At 42.7% G+C, this 19,230-nt stretch overlaps 1 protein-coding gene across 2 annotated transcripts; it reads left to right on the top strand.

Annotated features, from left to right (window-relative positions):
* Positions 1–1,184: 1,184 nt before the first annotated feature.
* On the top strand, positions 1,185–18,965 carry LOC146675646 (protein NLRC3-like). Of its 2 annotated transcripts, XM_085400633.1 has the most exons (9): positions 1,185–1,765; positions 4,555–4,690; positions 6,113–6,226; positions 8,333–8,434; positions 9,905–9,981; positions 10,098–11,925; positions 13,436–13,612; positions 15,352–15,528; positions 17,905–18,965. In XM_085400633.1, exons 2-9 carry the CDS (start codon positions 4,581–4,583, stop codon positions 18,098–18,100), a joined length of 2,781 nt encoding a protein of 926 aa, XP_085256759.1. In that variant the 5' UTR covers positions 1,185–1,765; positions 4,555–4,580; the 3' UTR covers positions 18,101–18,965. The 2 variants fall into 2 exon arrangements, with proteins under 2 accessions (XP_085256759.1, XP_085256758.1); XM_085400632.1 differs by lacking the exons at positions 1,185–1,765; positions 4,555–4,690; positions 6,113–6,226; positions 8,333–8,434 and having other exon boundaries at positions 9,890–9,981; positions 10,101–11,925; positions 17,905–18,963.
* Positions 18,966–19,230: the final 265 nt, after the last annotated feature.

The following is a 19,230-nucleotide window of genomic DNA, read 5'->3' as shown; positions in this document are numbered from 1 at the left end:
TTTGAGGGTGCAAAACGTTTCGTCGGCATTGTTGTGTTTGTTTGGGAGAAAACGTACAAACATACAGTGCAGCACTTCAGAGTTACACTGCTAGTGATCGAAGATTTATGTAAATTCGACAAGCTAAACGCATTCTGTACTGTACAGCAGGAGTCCCCAACCTTTTTGCACCACAGACCACTTTAATGTCAGACAATATTTTCAGGGAACGACCTTTAAGGTGTCGCGGATAAATACAACAAAAGAATAAAAAAAAGAAACTGTGGTATTTTGTAAATATAATAATAAACGTGACTTGAGCTGTGCGCCAACAACAATGACAGTGACGTCCTCCTCTCTGCTTTTTAATGCTCTCTGGTCACTATGGTAATGCGTAAATAGTTCTTTCAAAATAAGACACACAACTACAACCATACATTTCACACCGGAGGATCAACTCTCGCGGAACGGTACCAAAAGACTCACGGACCAGGACCGGTCCGTGGGCCTATTGGGGACCGCTCCTGTACAGGAGACACTGGACTAGATTGATTGACAATGGTCTACAGCAATCAGAACGCACAACACGATGTACTGTAAAAAAAATAAATGAATCAGCGAAACAGCAAGTGTCACTTTTGGCCACGAACAATTTAGGGGAATTTTCTGAACAAACCCAGAGTGTTAAAAAAAACTTAAAACCATTTTTATTTCTCAGCAGCATCAATAGTAACAAAAACGCAATTTAGTTTCGCTGTCAAAGTCGATTTAACTGAAGTTACGTGTTTCCGGTTACTGTGGAGCTCCACAGTGGCTGCAGCCAGAAGCTGTTTCTACAGGATCCTGATGGACACTCAAAGCTTTTAGAAAATGTTCTCATTAGTTGTTTGCAGCAGAATATCAACCGATGTGAACCAAAACAACAAAAGTGCTCTGCACATGTGTGTGAGACTACAGATTCTAGAATCAGAACTGCTGATTTCATTACTCTGAACTTTTAAAGGCAGGTTTTGTATCTGAGAGCAGGGACACTTGCTGTGTTCAGTGTGACTCGTCTCTGCAGAAGGTCAGGGCTCTGATAGTTGCAGTTAGCGGGTGACTTACTGGGCAGGTGGCTCCTGAGTGTCTGTTGGAGTCAGGGTTCATTATGGTCCTGGTTGCTAGTGGAAATAAAGAAACAAAAGGAGGGTGTGTTGTTCAGGAAGTACAGACTGTAGCTCAGCAGGTAGAATTACTAACTGGAAGGTTGGAGGTTTGATCCCTGGCTGCTCCAGTCTGCACGCCACGGTATCCTTGGGCAAGATGTGGAACCCCGACTTGCTCTCCGATGCATCCATCATAGTGTCATTGTTAGAAAAAGAAGTGCTTGTGTGAATGAAGCACGCTGTATAAAATGCTGTGACTGCTCATATTGAAAAGCAGCTCATAAGAACTGGTTCATTTTCCAGATAATTCCACTATTAAGACAACAGACATTTGGGAGGCTTTCTCTGAGAGTAACACTGAAAGTCTTGCTGCTCCTCCACAAAATGAACTTCAGATTAAAGACACAGCTCAGCTAAACACAACTCAAACTAATCTACACTATTTTTCTTTATTACGCAGCGTTTTTATAACTATTTCCAGATGTTTCTAAAGATGAAAACAGAATTAAACTCCAGCCTGATGCGTTTCTGAGGTTCCTGACTCTGACCGTCCCTCAAACGCCTCTCTGGGCGTTTCCTTCCGTCGCTTTTACTTTCGCTTTCGTGAATGTTGTGGCGCAGTTGATCGTCTCGAAGTTAAGGTAACGTTAGCAGTCTGTACTGTTTTCCTGGCTAACATCAGCTGTGTGCAGCTTAGTTTCAGCATAAATCTGCTTCGTTTTATGTGAGATCAGAGTCTGGGAACGAGACAGAAACAGTTGATGATCAGCAGCTGAACTCGATGTTACTGTGGATCCACTGACTGATGTCTGTAGGCAGCTTCTCCTGCCTCCGTCAGTCTGTGGCTGTATGGGCTCAAATTGTGGTCATAAATATTTTGTACTTGTAAACCAGGATTTGTAGGTGGAAAAATAATTTGTGTGTGGACTTAGCCAAGGAATACGTGTGAAACTCTGCACTCAAGTTTCAAGTTACAAGTACGTCCCTATTTTTCTGCCTTTCATCTGATTGGCCAATGTCATGTCAATCACAAATTTAACAATCCAATCAGAGAACAGGTGGGTTTGTTCAGGGTTCAGGGCCCTGTTTCAGGAAGCCGGTTTAGTGCAAACTCTGAGTAAGTATACCCTGAGTTAACGAAAACTCTGGGTTTTCGGTTTCACAAAGCGAGTTTAGATTAATCCTGAGTGAGTCACTATGACGACACACTCCGTGAAGCTAACCTGCCCCCTAGCAGGTTTACTTCAACTAACCCTGACTTTCTCCGCCTCTGTGTTGGAAACCTGACTGTAGGAAGTGTCAGACATGGCGTGCCCCTTCCTTGAAGAGCCAGTAGATCAGGGGTGCCCAATCCCGGTCCTCGAGAGCTACCGTCCTGCAGCTTTTAGATGCATCCCTACTCCAACACAGCTGAATCAAATGGTTTGATCTCTTCAGCATGCCATCATGTTTGGCAAAGGCCTGATAACAAGCCATTCATTTGATTCAGGTGTGTGGGAACAAGGATGCATCTAAAAGCTGCAGGACGGTAGCTCTCGAGGACTGGGATTGGGCACCCCTGCAGTAGATGTTGAAGCCCAAATTCTCTGCAGAGCTCTCCGCCGGGAGAGAGTGATCAGAGCGCGTTTGGACATTTTATCATTTCCTGATGATTTTCTGTGCGAACGTTACCGTTTTTCAGCACAATCTATAATTTATTTGAATAACATCCTCAGGCCTAATATTGCTCATAGGACACATCGCGGACATGCTCTCAGTTCTGTACATATTATTTGTATTGCACTTCGGTTTTTTGCAAACGGGAGCTTTCTGTATAATATTGGTGACGCTCAGCACGTTTCCAAGGCTACCGTCTGTCGGGCAGTCAGGAATGTTACAGTTGCACTGAAACGTCTCCTGTACTCGTTTGTGGTGTTCCCCGGTCATAGACCCACAAGATTTATCAAAGAGGGATGCCACAAAATTGCAGGTAGCAGGATGAACAAAACTTAATTCATGATGTGGTGATACTTGAACTACTTAAATTTTACATTTATTTTCACGGTTCCCAGGCGTGATTGGCTGTATAGATGGCACTCACATTCCAATCATTGTTCCTTCAGTAAATGAAGGAGACTATGTGAACATAGTTGCTTGTGGGGCTCGCACACAAGAATTTCACTCGCATGTGCTGTGCCAGTGTGCCTGCACATGTGATGTGACAATAAAAAGTGATTTGATTTGATTTGATTTGATTTGAACAGGAAGTCTTTCCACAGCATTAATGTACAGGTACATAGTTCCCTGTAGCATTTCAAACTAACAAATTATTTCATTATAGTAATGGATGCTAATTTGTGTTCTCTGCACTGTGAAGATCATATGTGATGCTGCCAACATTATCACAAATGTGGAAGCCAAGTGGCCAGGCTCTGTGAGTGGTGGTGGTGGAGGACCCCCACCTGTTTTTCGGGCCTCCGCTCTTTTTCTAGTGGCTATAACAGGTCACATTTGAGCATACAGAGTAAGCAAATATGTACTTGTAATGTGCTCAGATAATTTCAATAAGTGCTTACAGAAGGAAAATTAATGTAGCCTCTAACTGCAATTGATTTACATCGGACAAACAGACCAAGCACTATGGCTCATAATACAATTACACCTTACCTGTTTGGACTATATTTTTATATTTCATTTTTACTTGCTGCCAGGAACGTTTGGGGCCTGTTGGGTTGCACCTGCGCTCACATCACATCACAAAATAAAATGTATAAAATAACAAATGAAATATAATAAATAACATGTTAAATGGGTGGAAATCCCTAGATCAATGTTTATATTAACACTCACGCATTGACTCTGTCGGCTATGTTTTGCCATGCATGCTCCCTTTCTTTTGCAGCTGAGGCTGTGTTACTTTTTTTCTGCAAAATTTGCATGTTATCGGCATATGCTGCCATCAGAATTTCGGCCTCAAGCGCTGTAAAATACATTGACCGCGCCTTCTTTCCCTCCGTCTCCATGGTGACTCGCTTAATCTGTGCTCCACTAATCAGGGCTTTATGTATCCTCGTGCGCGCGCTTAACTTGGGGTTAAAGCAACTCCGCGTTGACTGAACTACTTGTTATCAGCCTTTCTGAAACCGAATATTCTGAGTTGGACAGTTCGGGGTTACTCAACCCTGAGTATCGTTTTTCACTCTGAGTTTTCTAAACCGGCTTCCTGAAATAGGGCCCTGGTTAGGTTTAGGCTGTTATTGTGCTTCAGGCTGAAATATGAGGAGTAAGGAGTGGGGCTGGTTAGCCCTCATGACCCTCACCATAACACATACGTCACAGGACAGTGTTTACCACAGAAACTCCATGAAATGATCAATGAGAACTTTAGAAACCTGTCAGTGTGATGCTTCCAGTACAACAGCACCTCTGAGTGTGTGTGTTTGCCTCTCAGACTAACTCCACCCTGACATCAAGAAGATGGAGGAAGAGGATGGAGCAGGATCTGCAGCATCCAGCTGTTTGTCTGTGAGGAGTGACTGGTCCAAAGAACAACCTCCAGACTTCAGTAATGAACCTGCAGCAAGAATGTAAGAGAGCTGCTGACTCATTTATTCAGTGTAAATAATGATTTTTGATGCAATGGGAGAAGAAAAATGACAAAAACAGTTTTAAAAATAAGGATTAAAATATTACAAACTATGTTTTTGAGTTTCCTGATGTAGTACAAAAATATATGAACAGAACTGTATATAGGACAGATATTTACGGTTCTTTTAGGCAGCACCAAAAAACAAAAAGACTATTTTTAAGCTGTCTGAGGTAGTGAGTCAACATGTCACACTGGGTCAAAGGTCAGGGAGTAAAAGTGTGTTTTAAAGAGCAACATGTCAAAGGGTATTATTGTAAACTTTAACAAAAGACTGTTATGTGACAAAGAGTAAGTACATTATTTTTATGAGTTTCAGATTGTTCATCATGTCTTTAATTTAACATTTCCATTTTTTCCTTCCTATCTCATGAAGCTGTTACATTTATTGTGTGGAGATCAGGGAGATATGTTACTGTTACTGTCATAACCATTATCATTACCATTGCATTAATCATCATTTCATCAAAGCATTTATTGATGCTGTTGGTATTACGTTAAAACTTGTTTTACAGGTGTTATCATAATCCCATATTAACCTTTATTCCAGGTGCAGTTATAACTATTTTTATACACATCTTGCAGTTTGTGCTTTTAAAGAGTTTAAGCTCAGTCTGATAATTGATGGTCAGAAGCTTCGTCTGGCGCGATGTCGCGATGCCGATCTATTGTGCAAAGTGACTTAGAGGTATGGAAGGATTGCCTACACGCTTACAAAACACACATGATACAAGTATTCATTATTATCTTTTATTCGTTTATATCCTTTTTATTGAGCTTTGAGTAGTGGCATTTGATTAAAGCATTTATTCAATATATTACACATATAGTTTCAGTTAAATTGTTACACATATGAGAGTCTGGGTGTGAGCTTTAGTAGGCGAGAGGTGAGACAGAGTGCAACTGAGGTCGAGACATCCAGACATCCTAGACTTATATTCTAGGTTAGAGTTCAGACATATTTTGCTTGTAACTGCATTTTGTGCCTGCATAAGTGATAGTTTGCTGCAGGACGTGCGTCTGATGTTCCAGGGATAAGTGAAAGCAAGACGAGCTACAGGAAGCACCTGGCGTGGAGACGATGTTCTTTTCAAACTGTGTCAAAAGTTGTCAACAGAACATTTGTGTTTTTAACTCATGCAAGTATCTGTTCTGACGCAAGAGGGGGCGTAATAATATCCTGATGTTATAAAAGCAACTGCTTGTGTGCTTTTGGGCGGAGATCGACGCTGATTGTGTAACGGTGTTCATCTCCCTACGCATGTGTTCATTAAAATCATCGTTTGACCTAATTCTTCTGGACCTTCGTTGTTTTGTTCTCATCCTCAATATTCTGAATACGCGACAATTGTTTTTCTTTTAGGATCAATAAGAGGCCAGAATCTCCTGGACCTGAACCCAGCTGTGTTTCCTTAAAGAGCAACGACTCGAAGGATATTGATATAAACTTTAAAGGATGTTCTTCTGCTGCTGAGAGGTAATGTGTGTCTAGATGTTGTTCCTGACTCTGTATTTCTGAATAAATCCTCATGTTTAATATCAGCTCAGCTCTTTTTCACACACATTTCTATGTTGGTATGTGAAGCGGTGTGTGTTGGAGTGTTTCCACAAACACAGCAGTCAGAGTGGAAAGAGTGGATGTTGTAGGAGGTGTTTGTGTAGTGAAGAGGCTGAGTGTCTGTAGGACTCCAGCTGCTCCAGCAGGTGTCTCCTTTGTGCTTTGCTTCAAACACAGTGTAGGGAGGAGCTTCCACTCAGGTGTTTCAGGTGTTGCTGGATGGAGGAGGACAAATAGTTTTTCCCTTCAGTGACACTTCAGCAGCTCAATGTTCTGGGAGATGTTTGTCTTTATGAAGGTTTATGGATTCTTGTTCTTACTTTGGTTAAACTGAGCAATACATTTTCCATCTAACATTTAAAGTAAATTTCCAGGTGAATAAAAGATCTGCAGCTGCAGCCTCTGTGATGTTTCACAGTCTGAAAGTAACAAATTCAACCAGAGTTCAAACAAAGGCTTAATATACGTGTGTGTTTATATATATATAATGCCAACAAGTACAAACAGGTGTTCTTACAGGTCTTAATCACAGAGGTCTGATAAGTCTGGTGACTTTCACACTCAGCAATTTTGCTGCCTTTTATTTTATATTGGCCTTTTTAAAGCCCTTCAAAGTCTCCCACATTCATACAGAGCTTTTAACACCAAACTCCTTTACAGTCCTTCTCCTCTCACACACGATCACACGACTGATTTGTCTGCAGCAGCTGTGTTACTGCTAGTATTTTATTATGTGTGTAATCTCCTCATATTGTTCCTGTGGTTTAGTTTGACTTCCTTCTGCAAACTCAGCTGCTCTGTTGCTGATACACGTCTCCATGAATATGATTGATCAGATGCTGCCAACACCATGTGTTTCATGTGAGCGCTCAGCTGAAACCCTGGGTTGACTTATCGAGTTAATAACAAGCTTCACGTGACTGTGAATGCTAAAGTGAATCAGATAAAGGAAAGAGACCCTGCTAATGTTGGACTCACTTCTTAGTGTAGATCCCAGGAGGAAGTTCAACATAGCCATTCTTTGTGCTAGCTCGACCAAACCTGAGAGCACAGTGCAGGATAATGATCATCATCTGTCTCTGTCAAGGACATTTAAACTCCACAAATAACAAACATAATTATATTTGATCATTAAAAATATGTTTTCACTTAAAAAAGCATGAGCACACTGGTGGATTACAGAAACATGAAAACTCGTTAACAGTAAAGTTAATTTAGGCGTAAGATTTTATCATTGATTTTAAAGTCTCTGCTGCAGAGAGGTGAGCTGTTAGTAACAAGAACTCTCTGATTTAAATGATTTTGATGTTTCCTGGTTTCTAAAATGCATCTCTGTAGCAGAGCAGTGTCTCCAAGGACACACAGGCTCAGCTGTAACTGTCAGTTTATCAGGTTTAAGACACATTTGGACTCAATTGGCTGTTTTTAACTATGTATTTTAATCAGAGGTGTAAATCTAGACCTCACACATCTGGATCCTAAACTATGATAGAAACAGCTGCTAGCAGTGGGTAGTTTGACTTTGATACGCTGCTCTAGAAAGCAAACAAAGGTTTGTGCAGCTCCTCTTCAGAAAAGTGTTCAGAGAGCAGCTGCTGTATTAGACAAAGGCTCATCGTGTGAGCCCAGATGTGTGTAACAGCTGGATGAAGGAGAACCATCACAGTCGCGTCTCCATCCCGCCTTTATTAATGAACTTCCTGTTGCTTGCAGATTACAGGAACACAAAGTGTTTGTGCCACGTGATGCTGCAGGATTTGTTAACGTGTCCATGATGGTAACATCTCCTCGTCTAACTGCAAACACATGAGCGCTCCTAACGGCAGCTATCACAGCCACACAGGCAGACTGTGTCTCACTGTTGCATTCAGGGACATTTGTTTTCCTGTAAAAAGCTGAACTCTAATCTAAGAGGACTGTTACTGACAGGAAACAGCTGCATTATCTGCAGTCTGTGTGATCACAGCTGCTTCAATCACTTCATCAGAGAATTGATCATTGAATAAAACATGTTTGTGTCTGCAGAGGTCAGAGGTCACAGTCTGCAGGATCCAGCTGTCCGTCTGTGAGGAGTGACTGGTCCAAACATCAACCCCCAGACTTCAGTGCTGAACCTGGACCAACGAGGTCAGAGAACTGTGATGACTCCTTTACATGTTTGTGTTTTCCTGGATAAATATGACCAAAGATTCATTAAAAAGATAAAAATCTTAGACTTTGTCCTGTAGCGCTGTGTGGCAGGCAGAATTGGACCCAAACACAACAGGATGAAGTCAAAGAGGCAGCTTTATTTCAGCTGTGAACATGCAAACAGCAGAAATAAGGAAACATAACTGTAGGTTAGGTTAGGTAAGGAAAACACGTCTCTGCCTAGTCTTGAAAATCTAATCTTATCATCCATTGTTCTTCTAGGGCCTCTTCTTCTTGTGGCCTCAGCTAACTGCTAATATTTAAATGGCTAACATTAACATGTGTGCCAGCCAGGTTAACATTTATGATGAACTATGATTAATTAACTGATGTTGAAACTGGAGCTTTACTGACCTCTGAAATTCCTCCTAAAGTGTTATTCAGTGTTGTGACAGTCAGCTGCTTCAGCTGCTGCTGGGATGGGCTGTGGCAAAGAGAACAGAGAAAATCCAAATCAGAGTTTTTCTCTGAATTAAAAGCAAGGAAACAACAATATATTCTACATGGTGAAACTGATGGTTTCTGGTGTTTGGGTCTGTTTTTCTGTATTCATGCAGATAAAGTGTAAACTCAGATGAATTATACCATCAAATGTTAAAGGAAAATATCAGGATGAGTGTCTGTGAGCTGAGAAGGACGTGAAGCGAGCAGTTTATCCCAGAGCTGAAGCTGCTCTGTGTGCAGAGATGAGCTCAGATTCCTGCTGTGATGGATCAACAGTCACAGAAATGTAGACTTGTAGTTATTACTGCAGTATGGTCACAGCAGATACTGATAAACATGTATTATGAGGATGGATGATCAAGTTTCTCACTCTCTCCTTTAAATCTCAGTTTTTTCTTCTTCACAGTTTATCTGTTAATTTATTAATGAATAACACTGAAAGAGTTTCTGTTATATTTCCCCTTGAACATCAGCTTATTAGGGCGGCATTAGGAAATAGCCCCCCTCCAAAGAATGAATAAATGAATGATGATAATAATAAAATGATTCAAAAGCAGAGCTCAGAGTGGTAGAATGGTCAAACATGGATCCACGGGTGGTTCAACTGCATTTGGTGACGTGACTAAAGCAAATCTTTCAAATAATCCCACCATCAACGGGATGTTGTCTCCTTTACTACGGTTACTTTACTTGGTCACCGTGTGAATTTCTTTGAAATGAACCAAATTCTTTTATTTGTTGGTTGTTGCATATTTAACCTCTACAGTCAGGAAAGGAGGAGATGAGGCCTCAACAATGTTGGGTTGTAGCTGTGCTTCAGGTTAGAGTGAGTGTCCATGGAATAAATGTAAGTCAGTGAACTGGAAACATGACTGTGTTCAAACTTTGTTTTCCTTTTTATAATGAGTCTAATCAAAGGTGCACAGAAGTATCTCCACTGTGACTTTTCTGTGTCACCATCAGAGCTTCTGCACAGTGTGGAGAAAGATCCAGAAGCAGAGCTGGACTGCAGACAGCCAGTCAGAGCAGCTGTGTACAAAGTAAGACTGAACATCTGTCTGCTGATGGACTCATTTCTGAAAACTGGACTTCTTGTGTTGTTCAGACATTGAAGAGTTTTCTTTCTCTTTAGTCTCATTGTTTTTCTTTCTTTCAGCAGATGTTGGTCTGCAGGAGGTTTTAGATGAACATAAGATCAGTCTGAGGAGGAGATGTGAACGTGTGACTGAAGGAAGTGATGAAACAGGAAGTAGAACCCTCCTCAACACCATCTACACTGAGCTCTACATCACAGAGGGACAGAGTGAAGAGGTTCATACCCAACATGAGGTGAGGCAGCTGGAGACAGCTTCCAAGATGGACGCCCTCCATGACGCTCCAATCAGGTGCCAGGACATCTTTAAAGCCTTACCTGACCAACAGAGACCCATCAGAGTGGTTCTGACCAACGGCGTGGCTGGTGTTGGAAAAACCTTCTCAGTGCAGAAGTTCACTCTGGACTGGGCAGAGGGCTTGGAGAACCAACATGTCAGTGTGGTGGTTCTGCTTTCATTCAGGGAGCTGAACCTGATCAGAGATGAGCAGTACAGTCTTCTGGAGCTGCTCCATGTTTTCCATCCAACATTACAGAAGGTCACAGCAGAGAAGCTGGCTGTCTCTCAGCTTTTGTTCATCTTTGACGGCCTGGATGAAAGCAGACTTTCATTGGATTTCACCAACAGGAAGCTGCTGTCTGATGTCACGCAGAAGTCATCAGTCAGCCAGCTGCTGACAAACCTCATCCAGGGGAATCTGCTTCCCTCGGCTCTCGTCTGGATAACTTCCCGACCCGCAGCAGCCAATCAGATCCCTCCTACATGTGTTGACAGGCTAACAGAAGTACGAGGCTTCACTGACGCCCAGAAGGAGGAGTACTTCAGGAGGAGATTCACTGATGAAGAGCTGTCCAGCAGAATCATCTCCCACATGAAGACATCCAGGAGCCTCCACATCATGTGTAGTATCCCAGTCTTCTGCTGGATCACTGCTACAGTTCTGGAGCACATGTTGACTACAGAGCAGAGAGGAGAGCTGCCCAAGACCCTGACTGACATGTACTCACACTTCCTGCTGGTTCAGACAAAGAGGAAGAAGAACAAGTACCATGAGGGACATGAGACGAGTCCACAGGAGCTGACGGAGGCTGACAGGGAAGTTCTTCTGAAGCTGGGGAGGCTGGCGTTTGAACATCTGGAGAAAGGAAACATCATGTTCTACCAAGAAGACCTGGAGCAGTGTGGTCTGGATGTGACAGAGGCCTCGGTGTACTCAGGAGTTTGTACAGAGATCTTCAAAAGAGAGTGTGTGATCTTCCAGAAACCAGTCTACTGCTTTGTTCATCTGAGCATTCAGGAGTTTCTGGCTGCTGTCTACATGTTCCACTGTCACACCAACAGGAAGACAAAGGTGCTGAAGAACTTCCTTAAACCAAAATCTTTAATCAAGATGATTTCCAGTCTTTTTGATGACGATGATCTCCAATCACTTGATGTATTTCTGAGCAGAGCCATGTATAAATCCCTCCAGAGTAAAAATGGCCACCTGGACCTATTTGTTCGCTTCCTTCATGGCCTCTGTCTGGAGTCCAACCAGAGACTCTTAGTAGGTCTGCTGGGTCAGACAGAGATCAGTCCAGGAACCATCCAGAGAGTCATCAACAACCTGAAGGAGATGAACAGTGATGAAATCTCTCCTGACAGAAGCATCAACATCTTCCACTGTCTGATGGAGATGAACCACCTCTCATTATTTCAGGAGATCCAAGAGTTCCTGAAGTCAAAGAACAGATCAGAGAAGAAACTCTCTGAGATCCAGTGCTCAGCTCTGGCCTTCATGCTGCAGATGTCAGAGGAGGTTCTGGATGAGTTGGACCTGCAGAAGTACAACACATCAGAGCGGGAACGACAGAGACTGATTCCAGCTGTGAGGAACTGCAGAAAGGCTGGGTGAGTCCAGATGTGATCATTAACATCATTGATCAGTGTAGGTTAGTAGTTTAATTTTGAAAATAAAATCAGATTGTAACCACAAAGTGTTTGTGTCCGTACGCTGCAACCTTCCACACCATTCCTTTATTGTACAGACTCAGCAGCAGCTCCATGGATCCCAAATCCAAGAGTGGAGAACAGATTTGAAGTGTGTCACATCCATGCAGTCACAGCTGTTTCCACCATGTTTCCACTGATATTAATCCTGTTCAATGACACGTTTCATATCAGTGAATATGTTCTTTAGGACGTCCACTGACATGTTTAAGTGTCCTGCTGGAAATCACTCAAATCATCCATGAAATCCATGAAAAATCCTTTTAGTGTTTCTAACTTCACCCTCTGTCCTCTCTCTCTCTCCATCCTCCTCACTGCTTCTTTCACTGATAATCACACAAACATCGTATTCAGCTACAAAATAACACAATAATATCATCTGATGATCATTATTATAAGAGCAGGATCCATATTTGATATCAGAGTAACACACTGCTTGGTTATGTGCAGTCATCATCAGTGACTGTGGGTCAAACAGAAGCTCTCTGATTGGTTGCTGACCTTGGTCACCTGTCCACTCTCACCTGTTTGTGTTTGCTCTCTCTTTGCTGTCTCCATCCTCTCTCTCCTTTCTCTCCCTCTCTGTCTTTGTACGTCACTCAGGTCCAATGGAAACAGTGACATTTACAAACCAATCAAAGACAAACTGATCCATGTCAGGTTAGAACAATATTCAAAGTGAATACAGGCTGCTGCTGGACACAGACAGGTAACATCATTTTGACTTGCTGTCACCTGGATCTGGACTCATAAACACTGAAGCCCTGAACAGGAATACAAATCATTTTCTGCCAACTAGCGACACACCAGCAGATAATGGCTCAGAAAGCTCAAATGAGCCAATCATTTCTGTGTTTAGTTCCCCTGAAATCAGATCTGATATCAGCAGCTCTGAGTTCATTCATCATTATTGTCCAGTGATGAGATTTCTGCTCCGTTTGGTAACAGTCAGCAGGTTTTTCCTGCGTGTGGACGTGAACAGTCGTACCTGACAGCAGGTAGCAAACAGAGATCATCTTTCCAGCTGGAACTCTTCACTGAGCTGAACTCATTCAAAATGTTCTGGAGTCAAAACAGGAAACAGTCCAAATGTGTGTCTTCACTCTGACTCTGGATCAGATCTCAGTGACAGACTGTGGACATTATGGAAGCCTAAATGTGACACCATCTTCCTCCTTCATCTGCAGATTAAAGCCAAACAAAGATTCTCATTAAAAGTCTGCAGGTCTGAGAGAGACTCAATCGTTGTGTCATGTCAAACACAGTAAGAGGAGCTGAAGCACAGATGTGAAGAGCAGATTCATCAGATTATGACCTCACTCTGTTTTGTCTTCATATACATTCAGTCTGTGTTTATAATGCAGATTTTCTGCTTTTATAATAACACATTTTATATTTTCTATCATCACAGACTGACTCACTGTGGACTCTCAGAGTCTCACTGTGAAGTTGTGGCCTCAGCTCTGAAGTCCAGCCCCTCCCATCTGACACAGCTGGACATGAGTGGAAATAAAGACCTCCAGGATTCAGGTGTGAAGCTTCTGTGTGCTGGACTGGAGAGTCCAAACTGTCGACTGCAGACTCTGAGGTGAGTTCACTGACTGCGGCTGTTGTTGTTTTTCTATATTTCAGGTCTTTGATGTTTGAAACTTTCTTCAGTTCCTAAATGTTCAGGATGTGTCTGAAGACAAATGTGAAGAAGTTTGAGTGCTTTCAGAAATGTTGTCTTTCCAAACGACTGAACAACAGTTTTTCCTTTTGGCTCCAAACAGAAGTGACAGACTTGAGCAGGGTTCATTTAAAGGCTGACAGAAGTGGAGTGGTGACGGGGAGATGTTTGACAGGACAGTGTTTCAGCCTCCACAGGTTCATGTTGTGCTCCATCAGTCAGTGAAGATGAAGTCAGTGCTGATGAGGCTGTAGAGTGTGTGAGGGATGTGAATGAGGATGATGAAGATCTGATGATAGCAGATAAAAACAGGCTGCAGAGACTTTGAGCCATACAGGGCACACAGTGTGTGTACAGAACAGCTGAAATCATTATGGAGGCCTCACTGGGATATGGAAGCATCACAGTACAGCTTCAGTGAAGCTTTAAAGTCTCTGATATGAGATGAGAAATGAAGCAGCCAGAGCTTTTTCATGAGTGGAAATCCACTGTGACTGTGAGCTGCTGCTACAGCCTCCAGATTAGCCAGCAGCTCATCCTGCTCAACATTTTCTCACCAACTTTAATGGAAGTGTGATGTTTTCAGCTGGAGTGATGGTCAGGGTGGCCTCCCTCTCCTCTTCTTCTCCTCTTCCTCTTTCATTTGTAAAGCCACTTCTGCTGCTTTCATTCATTTGGAAGTCCTGTAGCTGAGTTTGGGAGAGACTAACAGCCTCGGCAGCAGAGGGGAGAAAGGCTGTAACACCACCACTTTACTCTGTTCTACCTGTCACATCATTTTATCAGGAAACAATGTGCTCATGGTTTTACTATGTTTGTCTTGAAGATGTAAGAAGATCACATAGTGCTTTTTATTATTGTGTTGGTTTGTTTCCTGTCTCTTGGATGGAGCCCAGCTGTGCGTGGCCCCTGGGCCTGTGGTCAGAGTGTGTGCTGGATAATCCGGCCCAGGATGAGGCCAAACTGACATGGGATGAAATGTCGGTCACATAATTGAGCTTAGTGTAGTTTCATTTCTGCACAATTTAAAAACAACCAAAACTTTGTTCTGTCTTTTCTATGTTATACTGTAGACTTTCTTTGATACTGTGTCCAAAAGGAGCAGCTTTTACTTTGAAGGGGAGCCGTCTCTGTTTCCTCTTCAGGTTGGATGATGGAAGCAAATGAGTGTGTGATGTTCTTTCAGTGTTGCACTTTGTAGACGCTCCCTGAGCACTGGTCTCACAGCCAGCTGCACATAGAGACCAGTGTTGTTAGTCCAGGTCAGAAGATGACTTGTTGGAATGAAAATGAGCTTGTAGTTTGTCTGCTTTAATAATGTGACTGGAAAAAGGTGTTGGACTTCAAATATGTCCATTTCTTTCACACTTCACCTTTAAAAGTGAAGCCTTGTGGTTCCTGGAAGGAAAAACACGACTTTTTCAAGTCTTTGTCCTGTTTTTATGAGAAATGTACGACTTTAATGTGAAACATTCAGAGTTTTTTCTCTTGTTGTGTTTGTTTGAAGCTGCTTCCTGTTGGCTTCAGCTGTTTGGAGTTTCCATTTTCTAAACTTCTACATTCTGAACCTTCTTCAGCTCTGAACAGATGATGAAACACTGAATGATTTCAAGCTCACACTTTGTCTAATAAACTTACATCTTTCATTCTTTATACAGATTGAGTCTCTGTGGTTTGTCAGAGATCAGCTGTGATTATCTGGCAGCAGCACTGAAGTCCAACCCCTCCCATCTGAGAGAGCTGGACCTGAGCTACAACAACAAGCTGCAGGATTCAGGAGTGAAGCATCTGTGTGGTTTCCTGGAGAGTCCAGGATGTGGACTTGAAACTCTGAGGTCAGTCAGCATGTTTTAGTTGTGCTGAGATGAATATGATGTCAAAGTTGTGCTGACACTAAACTGCAGACATCAGGCTGATATTATACTGATCCACACTGAAGATCTTCATGGTAAAGTCTGTTTTCTTCTTCTCTGGTTTAGTCCATTGACTGCAGCAGAACAATGTTCACATTTCAAACCTTCAAAGAAGAAGAAAAATCCTCCACTGGATAATTCACTGTGAAACTCTCCAACTCTTCATTCCACCTTAAAGTCTGTCTGACACTGAAATCCAAAGCAAAATGTGTGTTTGCTTTACAGACAGCAGTCCAACACAAACATACACACATCATCCAAAACACAGTCCAACATCCAAATCTCCTCCACTGCCAGCATGAATGATGGGAAAGAGAAGGAGGAACACTCTGACATTCAGGGTTAGAATGAGTTTCATGAAGCAGACTGTGAAGATCAAAGCTGCATTAGAAAGCTTACATGAATGAATGAGTGGACAGAAGTGGACAGAGATCATCTGAAGCACTTCAAAGGCTTTAAATCAGCACATTTCTCTTTATTCTTTATCAACTCTGTTAGTTTCTCTCAGTTTTCTGTGGAATGAAGCTAACAGCAGGCTAATAAGATGCTGACCAATAGGTTTCTATTAAAGGTTGTAATTTGTATATGAAAAAGTGCTTTGGCTCAGCAGGGATCAGCTTACAGGTAGAATACAGCTGCTGGATGGGATTAGCATGTCATAGCTATCTACCAAACTGCTAACTGGGGGATTTCAGGCCATCTATGGATCATTTTTGCTAACTGTTTATTCAGCTTAGGCTCACAGGGCTGGAGCCTGTGCCCTAGCTGTCATAGGGCAAGAGGCGTGGTCCACCTGCACAGGTGAGCAGTCCATCACAGGGCCAACAGAGAGAGACAGAGAAGCACTCTCTCACATCCACACCTACAGCCAATTTAGAAGCACCAATGAACCTAAGCAGCATTTCATTGGACTGTGGGAGAACATCCAACCTCCACAGAAAGGCCAACAAGCTTCAACCTACAACCTTCTTGCTTTAAGGCACTAGTGCGAACCACTTTTCCCCATTTCAGCCCAAATCCTGCATCTTCCTGTTTCTGACTCCAGGCCAGCTCCACTAACACTTTCTCATCAGACACTGCCACCTAGTGGAGGAAGTCTTAGTCCCATTTGAAGCTTCAGATTACAGTTAGTTCCTTTACAAAGAGGTGGAGGTGGTGGGGCCACAGCACCATCATCACTGAGTGCCATAGGACACTTAACCTTTGTTTCCATATGCTGGGAACTTCCTGTTGTTCCAAGGAGGACTGGAAAATGTGTGAAAATCTCCCAGTCAGTTCCTCACAGCACACTTCAATCATTTCCCTCCCACAGCATCAGGACCAGGGCTTTTTCTCTCTTTGGTCCCACTAAGAGATTTCCACACAAACACCTCATCAGTGGGACTCTCAGAGCTACCAGCCCTTTGCTACAATCACAAAGCTCTTCATTGAAATCAATGATATCAAAGCTGGAATCCAATGAGTCCAAGTCTTCTGCTGATTCAGCATCACATTCATCTTTGCTCCTTGTTCTGCATCCCCACCATGGACTTCATTCCTTTCCAAGCCAGCCTTGAGTGTCCTTTATTCAGCTCATCCTCTGCTTTACTTTTACACCTGATTTTAGCTGCTTTATCTCTCTTTCAACAAGTTTCTGTGCCTCAATCTTTTTCTTCTCTTCCTCATAACAAGACAGCTTCTTCTGCCTGAGAACATGTTGGAGTGATTTACTAATCCAGGGCTGCTTATTGGGGAAAATACTTCCTGTTTCCAAAGTAATCCCCATTTTTCCCAGAAATAAATGTAAGTAGAAATCGATGATCTAAGTGAGAACAAGAGCCTTTAAAAAGTCCCAGTGGGTGCAGTCAAAGCAGTCCCTCAGTCCCAGTATAGAGTCTTTGGTCCAGACTGGAACTGGAACAACTGTGTGCCCAGTTTGAGCTCTCTTCAGTGCTGTGACCTGACAGACCCAGAGGGGCCATCACATCACATTTAGAAGCTCCCCTAATGGAGCCACAACACATGTCCAACACTTAGTCTGTCTTGTTGGACCAACTGGAAGAAATGATTCAAGGACTTAGTCACAGAACAGAGATTCAAATCTCCAAAATCCAACTGGCTGCATCAGGACATATAGTCTGAAACTCTGCACAGTTTCCTGTTTGAAGCTGCTTCCTGTTGGCTTCAGCTGTTTGGAGTTTCCATTTTCTAAACTTCTACATTCTGAACCTTCTTCAGCTCTGAACAGATGATGAAACACTGAATGATTTCAAGCTCACACTTTGTCTAATAAACTTACATCTTTCATTCTTTATACAGATTGTATCGCTGTGGTTTGTCAGAGATCAGCTGTGATTATCTGGCAGCAGCACTGAAGTCCAACCCCTCCCATCTGAGACAGCTGGACCTGAGCTACAACTACAAGCTGCAGGATTCAGGAGTGAAGCATCTGTGTGGTTTCCTGGAGAGTCCAGGATGTGGACTTGAAACTCTGAGGTCAGTCAGCATGTTTTAGTTGTGCTGAGATGAATATGATGTGAAAGTTGTGCTGACACTAAACTGCAGACATCAGGCTGATATTATACTGATCCACACTGAGGATCTTCATGGTAAAGTCTGTTTTCTTCTTCTCTGGTTTAGTCCATTGACTGCAGCAGAACAATGTTCACATTTTAAACAGTGAGACTCAACGTATGGCCCGCGGCCCACACGCGGCCTGCCCACCTTTCCTGATTCAGAGAGAGGGGACCCTGATTAACTGTGTAGTGTTCTTCCTCACAGTTCTAAGTATCAGACACAACAATGAATAATCCACAGCTGACTGTCTTTAGCAGGTCAAAGGTCACGGCACACAGCAGACAGTGGGAAATATTATAATTCTGATCATTTATCAGCACATATCCATATGTATAAAAACAAAGCTGACACTGTGAGACTTGATCAGAGGTGTGATCATCACAGCAGAGGCCTTTGTGTCAAAGTCACTGAGGATCAAACAGAAACACATGAAGCAGATTTTCCTGTTCTGGCTTTTTATAGCAGATAACCTTCAAAATATTCTGCAGTCCATCAAAAACTGAAGCAAACCATGAATCAACATGTGAACATGAGCTGATGCTGCTGAAGTGAAGCAAAGTTACAGAGGTTTGATTACAGACACAGCTGAGAGTTTGTAATCTGTCATCATTTTAAAAGGTTTACATTTCTTCAGTATATCCACATTTGCAGCTGGTACCTCAACCTCCACTTGTCCAACACAACTGCTGTCCACTGCCTCCATGACATTGTGATTTTGCTGTTGGTCTTCTGTCAGATCTTCATCAATCACTTCTGCACGGGGCACACCTTCAGACTCTGCAGCTGCATAACGAAAGCCTGTAAGATAAAATTAGACATAAGGTAAATGTACACCAATATTCCAATGACAGGTGTGTGATTCATCTGGAAGTTATGTGCGGATTAGTGTACAGTGATAGCAATTTAGTATGTTTTTAGAGGGGGGGGGGGGTTGTTTACCTCCGATGGGTGCTCTTTTTCGCTTCCGTTGCGTACGCCTTGAGTGCCAGTCCGAGTCTGATACAGGTATGTCGTCATGCCCCATGTGCAGTGTTGGTGCCCAGTCTGGATTTGTTACATCCATTTCAT

This window comes from Rhamphochromis longiceps, linkage group LG3 (genome assembly GCF_057381845.1).
Source record: "Rhamphochromis longiceps isolate RC_006_pf linkage group LG3, R_longiceps_female_GT1.1, whole genome shotgun sequence".
Lineage (NCBI taxonomy): Eukaryota > Metazoa > Chordata > Actinopteri > Cichliformes > Cichlidae > Rhamphochromis > Rhamphochromis longiceps.
Note: the sequence above shows the minus strand (reverse complement) of the source record. Positions and strands in the feature narration are given on the sequence as shown.

Bases quoted from the DNA above. Each gene is read 5' to 3' on its own strand.
- LOC146675646 (XM_085400633.1), top strand. From the start codon at position 4,581: ATGGAGGAAGAGGATGGAGCAGGATCTGCAGCATCCAGCTGTTTGTCT. The intron at 6,227-8,332 runs GTAATGTGTGTC...TTGTGTCTGCAG, and splicing joins TGTTCTTCTGCTGCTGAGAG to AGGTCAGAGGTCACAGTCTG. The intron at 11,926-13,435 runs GTGAGTCCAGAT...CTATCATCACAG, and splicing joins AGGAACTGCAGAAAGGCTGG to ACTGACTCACTGTGGACTCT.